General features: G+C 45.3%; 1 protein-coding gene across 1 annotated transcript in view; it reads left to right on the forward strand.

The window, feature by feature from the left end:
* Window positions 1–12,329, forward strand: part of LOC120999118 (fetuin-B-like) — a 42,049-nt gene that overhangs the window by 14,858 nt on the left and 14,862 nt on the right. Inside the window, exons 2-5 of the mRNA XM_040429989.1 lie at window positions 257–259; window positions 3,495–3,620; window positions 5,028–5,115; window positions 5,195–5,361. Coding sequence (XP_040285923.1) covers window positions 257–259; window positions 3,495–3,620; window positions 5,028–5,115; window positions 5,195–5,361 — 384 coding nt within the window. The remainder of the gene's footprint in view (window positions 1–256; window positions 260–3,494; window positions 3,621–5,027; window positions 5,116–5,194; window positions 5,362–12,329) is intronic.

Below are 12,329 nucleotides of genomic sequence, written 5' to 3' on the forward strand. Positions count from 1 at the left end.
TACTTTGAAGAACCTAGAATATGACATATTTTCAGTTGTTTCACACTTGTTTGTTATATATATAATTCCACATGTGTTAATTCATAGTTTTGATGCCTTCATAGTCATGAAAATATAGAAAACTCTTTGAATGAGAAGGTGTGTCCAAACTTTTGGTCTGTACTGTATATAGGGAGGCAATCACTGCTAATAGATGACAGCTGGGAGAGGGAGAAGAGATGTCAAAGCGAAAGCAAAACAAAAGAACATCATGCAGGAGGTACTGAAGAACGTCTGTCAGAACTTCTCAAAGATCTGGCGGTGACACAAACAGACATTAGTTTCCCACATTTCCAACACCTTCACATCTTCGGAACACCCTTTCCTGCCACCCCCAATACTATACTGCAGAAACAGTCCCCCTGGAAATACTACTACCACACAGATAGTGCCCCCTTCAACAATTATTGGCACACAGTGCTCTAAAAAAAACTGCGCCCAGACACTAATAGTATAAAGATAATGTCCCCCAGAAATAATTGTGCTAAGCTAATACTGTGCCAGGATGCCCCCCAAAGTAATAGTGCTCCCCAAAATCCCACCAATAGAAATAATTTTCTGCCAGAGCACACTTAGTAGTAATAATGCCCCTATAGTGCCCATACTCGTAATCATGTTCCTCATAGCCCCCCAGTAGTAGTAAAGCTCTGCATAATACCTCCTAGTAGTAATAATTCTCCCTATAATATGACAGTACATGAAATACCCCTGCTTAGTGCCAGCAGTTGAGCTAATGTCCCCATAATGTATGCCAGTATAAAATACCCCTATATAGTGCCACAGTAAATGCCCTCATAATGCTCCTCTCCCCCTTCCCCATAGTGTCCCCCATAATATGCCAGTAAAAAAATGCCCCTTCTTAGTGCCCCCAGCAGATGTCCCTAAAGTGCTCCTCTCCCCCATAATGTGCCAGTAAAAAATGCCCCTTCTTAGTGCCACCATATGCCCCAATAGTGCTCCATTCCCCCATAGTGCACCCAAATAATGCCCCATAATGCAGCTCTCCCCTTTAGTGCCTCCCATAATGTGCCAGTAAAAAATGCCCCCTTAGTGCCACCAGATGCCATAGTGCCCCCCATAATGTGCCAATAAAAAAGGTCCCTTTAGAGCCCCCACTTCCCCATAGTGCCCCCAAATACTGCCCCTATAGTGACACCAGATGCCCCATAGTGCCACTCTCCCCTATAGTGCCCCCCATAATGTGCCAATAATAAAAAAGCCCCTTTAGAGACCCCAGATACCCCCATAGTGCTCCTCTCCCCCATAGTGCCTCCCCCAAAATGGGCAAGAAAAAAAATGCCCCCAGAATGCCACCCCAATAGAAATGGGGCTGTAAGAAATGACAGCTCCCCCCATAGTGCCAGCCCCCCATAGTGCCAGCTCCCCTCATAGTGCCAGCTCCCCTCATAGTGCCAGCTCCCCCCATAGTGTCAGCTCCCCCCATAGTGCAAGCCCCCCCTATAGTGCCAGGCCCCCATAGTGCCAGCCCCCCCCCCCCCCCATAGTGCCAGCTCCCCCCATAGTGCCAGCTGCCCCGGCAAAGAAAAAAAAAACACTAATACTTACCTACATCAGCAGCGATGCGATGCAGGCCTCTTCCGGCCTGTGTCCCTGCTGAGTGCTGCCCGGCTCAGGCGGCGCGATGATAATGACGTCATCGCGCCACCTAAGCCGGCCTCTGATTAGTGCCAGTGGCCTATCAGAAGAACAGGTGAGGAAGACGCCTTTCCCTCCCCTGCCCCACAGCACAACCATCTGTATCACTGTCCTGAGGACGGCGATACAGATGAATATGGAGATGAGCGATTCCACAATGAAAGCGCTCATCTCCTACTGCCCGCCGCCACTGCTGCCCGCCGCAATTACATCCAGGGCTGCGCCGCCTGTGCCTCCCTGCCCCCCGTCCCAGCCCGCCCCTGCACACAGTTTTACACCAGGTTTCCATAACAACCCAGCAATTTTTCTTCAGTGCTGTACTGCTGTAGGTCAGCTTTAAAGGGGCAGGGTACTATGGATGACACTGTTAAGGGAGCGGAGTGCTGTGGAGGTCACAGTTCAGGGGCAGGTAGTGTGGCTATTCAGGCCACCCTTAAAAGATGGACTTAAAACCACGCCCCCAGGTCCCACTAAGCCACACCCCCTCCCACTCCACAGCCGACGGGGATTGAAAAAATGAAGGTAAAAATCAACTTCTGTCTTTCTCCCTGCAGCTCATGCTCAGACAGCACAGTGCTGCTGTCTGAGAGTGAGCTGTTGAAAAGAACATCCCTGTGTCCGTCCAGCGACGGTCCAGGTCCGGTGCCGGACGGAGGACAGGGAGTCTGAAACCGGACCTCTGGCCACCCTAGAGGCTGGCTGCTGTGGAGGTCACAGTTAAGGGGACAGCCCGCTATGGAGGTCAGTGTTAAGGGGCAGATTGCTGTAGAGGCCACTGTTAAGGGGATTGGGTACTGTGGAGGTCACTAATGAAGGGGCGGCTGCTATGGAGGTCACTGCTAAAGGAGCGGGCTGCTGTGGACGTCACTGATAAGGGGGCGGGCACTGTGGAGGTCTCTGTTTAGGGGACAGGGAACTGTGGAGGTCACAGTTAGGGGGACGGTTTGTTATGGAGGTCAGTGTTAAGGGGAAGATTGCTGTAGAGGCCACTGTTAAGGAGATTGGGTAATGTGGAGGTCACTAATGAAGGGGCGGCCGCTGTGGAGGTCACTGTTAAGGGGGCGGGATGCTGTTGAGGTCACTGTTAAAGGAGCGGGCTGTTGTGGAGTTCACTGATAAGGGGTCGGGCACTGTGGAGGTCTCTGTTAAGGGGACAGGGAACTGTGGAGGTCACAGTTAAGGGGACGGTCCGCTATGGAGGTCAGTGTTAAGGGGCAGGGTGCTGTAGAGGTAACTCTTAAGGGGGATACTGTCGATATCTTTTAATGACATACACAAACATTAAATGAAATAGATGAAATATACCTGTGCAAAGCTGGGTCCTTCTGCTAGTAACATATAAAACATATACAAAATTATGTCATAAGTAAACATATATTTGCCTTAGAATATACACTCACAAGCACACTAAAATGTAGTATGAAAGGAACCTTATAGGGTGGCCATTGTAATTAGATATTATCTGGATGGTTCTCCTGATTCCAATGGGATCCATTACCAAACCTGTGTTGTATTATACATTTCTCCTATTATGCCTTCTTTTTCTACAAAAGTGACTGACGGGAATGATTGCTATTACAGTTCCCATAGAGGTTGTGACCAAGTCCTGGGAATACTGGTGAACAGCAACCCCTCAGACAATTATAATGGCGGTCATCAGATATAACAAATATAGTTGGAAATCACTGAAAGAAAGAACAACTGAATGAGAGAAAACAACTCAATGACTTCTATTTGTTGTTGTCTTTTATTTTAATTTTTTATTCTCTCTTTTTTTTTTTATCATTTTCTAATTTTAGTCAACGACACAACATGGAGGCTTCATCTACTATATGGATCTGGATGTGGTTGAAACAAAATGCTCTGTCCTGAGTGGGAAATCGTGGAAAGAGTGTAGCAATCATAACATTTCAATCGCTGAAGCTGTAAGTAGAGACCACCAGAGAGCCATGCCACTTATCGATAAGCTGATAATAACAAATACCAGCAAACATCTATAATGTCTTGTGTGTTACACAACAGGTGAATGTGCTAGCTAGTATTGTCTGTAGTTATGTTTATAATATTCACCATCAATACATCTATTTTACTTGTGCAGTGGGTTAATATTGCTGCTCTACCCTCAGAATAGTTAATCAATATCAGATTGGTGGGGATCTGACTCCCGGCAACCCCACCGATCAGCTGTTTGAAGACTTCCTCTTCAAAATTACAGTACCTGTGTGTCCTGTCTCTTGTAATTACAATACATTCACTGGAATGGGAAGGATCAGTCGTAATTACACTGCACCTCCTGTACAATCGAGTCAATGGGCAGGTAATTATGAGGAAGTAGCACTTACATGAGCTCCACTACCTCTTCAAACAGCTGATCAACAGGGTACAGGGAATCAGACGCTTGCAGATCAGATATTGACCTATCCTGAGGATAGGCCATAAGCATTAACCCACCGTAGAACCCCTTTATCCGCTTTGAAATGAGTGGAACAATAAAAAATTGCATGTTTGGAATTTGAGTATTTGGAGATATCTAGGTGCTAATTTATGGGTGCTATCCATTTTTTATCTTGCCATGATTTTATTTGGCTTGACAGCAGCTGTCTGACACTGGTTGCTAATGGAAAGTGTACTGTCCACCACTATCTTTTTCACTAGTAGTTTTACTCAGTAAAGTATTATTTAATTTTAAATAGGACCTGTCACCACTCCTGACGTGCCTGTTTTAATAGCTACTTGCATTCCCCATGTAATACCAATTCTGGAACATCTATTCTTTTGGCTCTATGTTGTGCCGTTCTTTTAATATTTCTACTAGAAGTTATGAATGAATTGCTATTAGCCTTCAGTAAGGGTACAGAGGGGTGTTACCAGTTGGGGGGGGGGGGGGTGTACCTGTACAGTCTGAAAATGGAAGCACTGATTGGATAGAGTGAGTCTGTGCAGGTACACCCCCCCCCCCCCCCCAACTGGTTACCTCCCCTCTGTACCCTTACTGCAGACTGCTGGCTATTCATTCATAACTTCTAATAGAAAAAATAAAGGAATGGCACAACATAGAGCCATAAGAAGAGATGTTCCAGAATTGTTATTACATAGGGAATACATGTAGCTATGAAAATAGGCACGTCAGGAGGGGTGACAGGTCCTCTTTAATACAAAACTGTACATGTTGTTTCCTCAGTCCAGGTGCATAACCTTCCATATATCAACATTGATTTTTTTCTTGCCAACTCTCTGTGTAAACACCGAGCTTCTCCATTGTTGTAAACTCATCTCTAAAAATATGCATAGAAAAAAGAATACTTTAAAAGCTCTATACTTGTATGCTCCAGGTATATGGTCACTGTAAAGTCATCACTTTCATATCCAAGCCATCGAGAAGTCAGAGTCTCTTGAATTATAATTGCACCCTTGGCACAGGTAAGAGCAACGTATAATGTAGGACGTCGGCTGCTCCTGTCAAATCAATCTGCTCATTCAATGACCCTTTTATTATCAGTTCCTTCTAGGGCAGTTGGTCATATTTCCCCAAGCAGCCCCTTTCTAATGGACAAGATCACCCCACACATAAAAAGAAAGGCTAATCGCGTCATCCAGCAGTTTAATGAAGACAGCAATAAGACGCATCATTTCAAAGTGGCTGTAATTGAAAGAGTGAGAACACAGGTAAGATGCAGCTATGCATGGAAGCTCCTTACTTGCATGCAGCCTTGTCTATTTCTGACACAATCAATTGAAAAACCAGATCAGGCATTACATTGTGACACAACTAATAAAAAAGTCTAACAGCAGTGAAAGCCCCGATCACAAGAGCTTACAATCTATGAGGAGCTAGAAGTACAATAGTCCAGCCATCTTTTAGAAAAACGATATACTGCACATAAAGCTGCACAAGCCAGTCTCCAGCCAGTGTCTAGAAGGCACAGATATGAAGGGCCTTAGGGTGCAAGTCATGTGGAGGGTACTGTGTACACTGTAACGTCAATCATTCATGCAGGATATGCGTAGGGCGAACATACTGCATGGGCCCACACTTCAGTGTACACGGCTCACCCCTGTGCAAATACTGCAAGGACCAACATTGCTGCACAGTAAATAATAAGGTAATAATTGCTCTCTGCAAAGATCCTTTAGGGTCCTTGCACATGACCGTATGCCCTCCGAAACACGAGTCATAAGATCATATGAGCACGGGACACATTGCTATATGCACTATAATACAAGTTAAACTCTTGGACCAAGCCAAGTTTTTCTTTCCCTGCCTTCCAAAAACCCTAATTGGTTTTATCTTTATGTTTTTTATCTTTTGAGTTTTTTATGAATTGTATTTTTTACTGTTTAATATTCCATATAGTACATTGTGGGTTTTTTTTTTTTTTTTTTTTTTTACATAAGTCAGGTGAAATAGAAAAAAACCACAATTGCAGCATTCTTTTTTGGGTTTTCTTTTTTCTTTTCTGCAGCATTCACTATATGGTAAAAAGGACTTGATAACCTTAAAAGGCATCTGTCAGCAGATTTGTACCTATGACACTGACTGATCTCTTGATGAACGCTTGGCAGCTGAAGGCATCTGTGTTGGTCCCATGTTCATATGTGCCCGCATTCCTGAGAAAAATGATGTTTAAATATATGCAAATGGACCTCTAGGACCAACAGGAGTGTTGCCGTTACACCTAGAGTCACTGCTCTCTCTGCAACTTTCATGCCCTCTGCACTTTGATTGGCAGGGCCAGGCATGATGACGTTTACACTGCCTGGTCCTGTCAATCAAAGTGCAGAAGACATGACAGTTACAGAGAGAGCAGAGCCTCTAGGTGTAATGGCAATGCCCCCATTGCTCCTAGAGGCTCATTTGCATATATTGAAACATCATTTTTCTCAGGAATGCGGGCACATATGGGACATGGGACCAATAGAGATGCCTTCAGCTGCCAAGTGCACATGGAACAGGTCAGCCAGTTTGAAAGGCACAAATCTGCAGACAGATGCTATTTAGTCTTCTGGTCAGTACGTTTACAGTAATAACAGTGATAATAATATACATTCAATAGTTTTTGGTATATATCACTACTTTCAAACTTTAAAAGTAATGCTTTGTGTTGGCATATTCTGATTATGTCACGAGGGTGTCAAGAGCCACGTCTGACTCCGTTATACCCGGGGTCAGGAAGTCGCAGCGGGTGGCTGCGCGCTCTATGTCTAAAGATCGCGCTGTTACTTAATGGTAGCTTTCTGGGTTTGCCTTGCAATCCTTTTTGTCTCACTCAGGGATCCGTAGCTTCTTCTCCTGAGCTGTTTCTTGTCCGGCACTCCCAACCTCCTTATATTCCCCTCTCCCACTTCTCTGGTTGCCAGATATAGAGCTTCCTGCCTGGACTTCTATACTGACCCACTGAAGCTGTGTAGCTGTTATTCCTAGTTGTTGTTCCAGAGCGTTACCCTCCGGATCCCTGTTGGGTTTTTGTTGTCTGCTGTTGTCGCCCACCTGGGATTTTATGTTTTGTCTGTATTGTCTGTCCTCTCCTTGGTGTTACCCTTTAGTGTTAATGGTGTGGACTAGTGTTACCACCGCCCTATTTACTACTTAGGGATCATCTTAGGGAAAGCCAGGGTTTAGGCACGAGATCGGCGTACGGGTGAGAAACCCGTCTAGGGACGTCAAGGCAGTCAGGTGCCAGCCTCAAGGTGAGTTAGAGGTCACCACCTTTCCCTCTCCCTTGGACAGGGCCTTCCCTTTTCCCTCCCTTTGCGTCACGTATGTGATCGATACGCCAGTCGTGATAGATTGCTTGTACAATACACTGCAATACTACTGTATTGCAGGGGATTGTGATCTTACTGGTTCTGCCAGAAGCAGCATTTAATATGCAGGTTAAGTGCAGGCTTGGGGGGGTTTTACAAGGCCCCTGACTTCTATGACATTTTTATGGTTCAATTATTTTTTATTGAAAACCATGTAAACTTAGACATAAGAAATATAAGAAGGTTACTGAATCACATATCATTTCAGCATATAGAGATAAAATCCATAATCATCAATATAAGATGAAAGGAAAAAAAAAGGGGGGAAGACAAGACGAAGGATCAAGGGGGGAGGGGAGAGGAGGGGAAGGGGAGGAGGTATTGTACTCGTAGTCCAGACAAGATTTTATTGCAGTCAGACTATGTAGAGTAAGTTAAGTAAAAGAGCCTGAGGTCAACCAACCCAAGAAACCTGTAGATGTGCGGAACTGGTACCAGGCTTCCCATTGTTTAGAGTGAGCCACTCCAGAACCCTGGTCCTCGGCACCCAGCTCCTCCAGGCGCGCCAGAGAATCCAAAGCCCCAACCCAAGTGACTCTGAGAAGACTTTCTGTTGAGCGCCAGACTCGAGGAATTATTTGGCGCATTGCTATGACAAAAAATCTGAGGATGCCCTTCCTGACCACCTTGATTCTGCCCGGGTAAACTGACAGAAGAGCTAACTGGGGAGACATAGGAATACGGATTTTGTATAGATGTTCATATAGCGTGAAAATGTCACGCCATAGCGTTGCCACTCCTGTACACTCCCACCAAATGTGTAACATAGTGCCTCTAGATTTCGAACACCTCCAACATGTGTCCGACACCGAAGGGTAGAACTGATTAAGCTTAACCGGGGTTCTATACCACCTAGACCAGATCTTGTAATTGAGTTCCTGTATCTTACAGGAAATCGAGGACTTATGAGTGAATAGAAGGGATCTCTTCCACTGATCAGGCGTTAGGGGGCATCCCAACTCAGATTCCCATGATTGCATAATTTTCTTAGCCGGGGCAGGGAATTCCTCTGTGTCATCCCCGATCTCTCCTGAGTTCAGAATGGCATATATAAGGGATATAGAATGCCTAGGAGCTGAAGTAGCCAGGCATAGTTTCTCAAAGTCAGATAAGGAGGATTGAAGTTGCGTACCGGGTGCCAGAGATCTAGTGAAACTGCGTAATTGTAAGTAGTGGAACCATCGCCCTGGTGAGTCAGGGATAAGATGCCCTAAATCTTTAAGATCCTTAATCCCTCTGACAGAGTATATGTCTTTGACCCTGGAGTGTAACCCGAGAGCTGGCAGAGCTGACAGTGTGGCTGGCATCAGCGGATGACCAGATATGTTTGTGAGAGGGCCAGGGATCGTGGCCAATCGGGCCGTGGAGGCGAACCTAGACCATACATCTACCAGAGAGGATAGTAAAGGTGATAGCCTTTGGATAGGTATTTGGATCAGGGTACTTGACGGGAACCAGAAAACGCCCGGAATTAGATCAGGGGCTAGAGCGTGTTCTAATTCGACCCATAGCTTTTTCTCGAGATTGAGGGTAAGGTCAATCACGCAATTGGCAACCGCTGCTCTGTAGTATGATAGGAAGTCAGGCAAACCCGTTCCCCCGTGTTCCTTGGACCTAATCATGAGATTGTAGCTCAGTCTGGCTTTGGATCTACCCCATATAAAGCGGGAAGCAAGCTTCCTTAGTCTTGCAAAATAAGAGGCTGGGATCCGACAGGGGATTGTCTGGAATAGGTATAGGAGCCTGGGCAGAACGTCCATTTTTAAGGTGTTTATTCTACCGAACCAGGAGACATTTAAGGCTGACCAAGTACGCAGGTTATTTTCAATGGTGTGGAGTATAGGAAGGTAATTGAGCTTGAACAAGTGGGAAGTATCAGAAGAGATGTAGGTTCCCAGGTGTTTAAGCTTATTTGGGGCCCATTTAAAAGAGAATGAGTCCTTGAGTGCGGTAACATCTCGAGGAGGGAGAGTGACATTTAAAAGTTCAGACTTTTGGACATTGACCTTAAAGTTGGACAATGCCCCAAAAATCCGAAATTCCTTCAGTACCGAGGGGAGTCCAATTCTAGGGGATGTTAAGTAGAGCAAGAGATCGTCGGCAAACAGTGATAGTTTATGTTCCACGTTTACCAATGTGTAGGCCTTTAATTGCGTCATTAGCCCGTAGGGCATTAGCTAAAGATTCCATAACAAGAATGTAGAGGAACGGGGAGAGAGGGCATCCCTGTCGTGTTCCATTTGAGATGGGGAAGGAATCAGACAGAGTACCATTGACACGAACCCGAGCAGTAGGGCCAGAGTATAAGGCCATGATTCTATTTATCATCTTGGGACCTACTCCAATATTTGTCAAGGTCCTTTCCAGGAAGTGCCAACTGACCCTGTCGAAGGCCTTCTCCGCATCCACCGAGAGCATGCACATGGGGATCTTTAGTTGTTTAGCTTTAGAGATCAGACTTATAGATTTAATGGTGTTGTCGCGGGCCTCTCGTCCTGGAACAAATCCTACCTGCTCTCTATGAATACAATTTGGTATATGGGGGTGTAGTCTTAAGGCTAGCATTTTGGCAAATACTTTCAGGTCGATATTAAGAAGGGAGATGGGCCTATAATTGGAACAGAGGGAATGATCTTTGTCCGGTTTGGGGATAACTGTAATATGGGCCTGAAGGGTTTGAGATGGGAAAGGACATGTGGCGGATATAGAATTGAATGTATCTAGTAGTATGGGGGCCAGATCATCCGTGAAGTATTTATAGAAACGTGCGGTCAACCCATCTGGGCCGGGACTCTTCCCATTTTTGAGGTCTTTAAGGACATATAGGAGCTCTGATGAGGAAAAATCTTCCTCCATACCAGCAGATGCATCATCTGGAAGATTCGAGGGGCCAAATTGGGATAGGTAATTTTGTACGTCGTGGGACGACGATCTTGGAACAGATGTACATGTGTGATCTAAGTTGTATAGGTCCGAGTAAAATGACCGGAACTCACGTGCAATTTCAAGCGGGGCGTGTATCTGACCATTTGAACCTACATTCAACGAGGGAATATGTGTAAGAGGGATACGCGGATGTAAAGCTTTCGCCAGCCATTTACCACACTTGTCACCAAACTCGTAGTAACCTCGTTTAACTTTGTCTCTCAAGCAAAGAGATTTTTGGTCTAAAATTTTTAATATCTGCTGTCTAATGGAAGAGAGTTCAGCTTTAAGAGAGTCTGAAGCAGAAGTTTTATTAATGGCCTCTTTAGAGTCAAGCTCTGTAAAAAGAGTAGCTAGTTTATGTGTCCTTTCTCTTTTAAGCCGAGACCCATGGGACAGAAAAACGCCTCTAACCACACATTTGAGTGCTTCCCATTTTAGAGGTGAAGCAGTATTATCCAATCTATGGTCCGCAACAAAGTCAGCAATGGTTTTCTTTATAGCTGCAGAACATACCGCGTCATTTAAGAGATTATCGTTTAATCTCCAAGTGAATGTGCGAGGGAATGTGTGGGTTGGGGACAGGAGTCCGAATACCGGAGCATGATCCGACCATATCATAGAATCGATCGAGCATCGAGGATCAAGGTCCAAGAAGCTCTGCGATACGAAGAGATGGTCCAGTCTGCTGTATGTGTTGTGGGCAGCGGAATAATAACTATAATCTCTGACACCCGGATGCAAGACCCTCCAAAGATCAACCAACCTGAGGGATGTGAGAGCTGTTCTGAACTTACGTAATGCAGAAGGAGAGATCGTGGACTTACCCACCGAAGAATCAAGCTCAGGGTTCATGGTCATGTTAAGGTCACCGCCCAAGATAATACGGGAGCCCTCAGCAAAGCCTGCCAATCTTCTCAATAGCTTGGTCCCAAAGGAAGCCTGGCCCTGGTTAGGGAAGTACATATTAGCAACAGTGAATATGTGATCATTAAGTGCAAGCTTAAGGAATATATAGCGCCCCTTAGTGTCAATGTCAGAGGCTAAGACCTTGGGTTGAAAGGCTTTATGGAAAGCTATGGAGACTCCACCTGCTTTTTTGTCTGGGTGTGGACTGTGGAACCAGGTAGGGTAGTACCTGTTCCTACAATTTGGGATGGACGAGATCTTGAAATGGGTCTCCTGAATCATCGCTATCATGATCCTCTTTTTATGGAATCGGTATAGGATTTGACTGCATTTCTCAGGTTTGTTGAGGCCCCTGGCATTGAAGGAGCTAAATGACAACAATCCTGCCATGGTGGATGGGAGGGATAGGGGTCAAGGGTGTGTGGATAGACTACACGCAGGGGGGAAAACAAGAGGAAGGTGTAGGACAAACAAACAATACAATAAGGGAACACTGGGATATCAGTGAACAGATAATGATAATCTGAGAAGTAACAGGAACCAAACAATCGGTTCAACGGTCACTAAGTAATGACTATTCGTCATATACAACACTCAGTAGGTGTTGTAATACTTACTGGGGGTAAGAGAAGACAAGGGCATTGCGACTGCCTGACTTGTCTCCGGGTAAGCAATGTAGTAAATGGTTAAAACAGGTCAAAATCAAACTGTCAAGACATTAGGTAGAGCATTAAGAGTATTTTAAAGAGCCTGTACAACTAGGCCTCTTTTAGAGAGAAAAATAAATCACTTGCAACTAGAGACTGGAGCCTCTCAATAAATAGACAGATCAGTCCTTAGACGTGCGAGAGCTTCTAGGCGGTCTCTGTTGTTTTGGGAGCGCCGTCTGCCAGGGGTTTCTGCGTGGCGTAGGGATCATCTCTCGCTGTCTGGGCCAATCAGGAAGGCTAACAGAAGGTAAGTTGAAAGTGTCCAGTATTTTCTGGAGGTCAGTG

The sequence above is a fragment of the Bufo bufo genome, chromosome 4, assembly GCF_905171765.1.
Source record: "Bufo bufo chromosome 4, aBufBuf1.1, whole genome shotgun sequence".
Taxonomy (NCBI): Eukaryota; Metazoa; Chordata; class Amphibia; order Anura; family Bufonidae; genus Bufo; species Bufo bufo.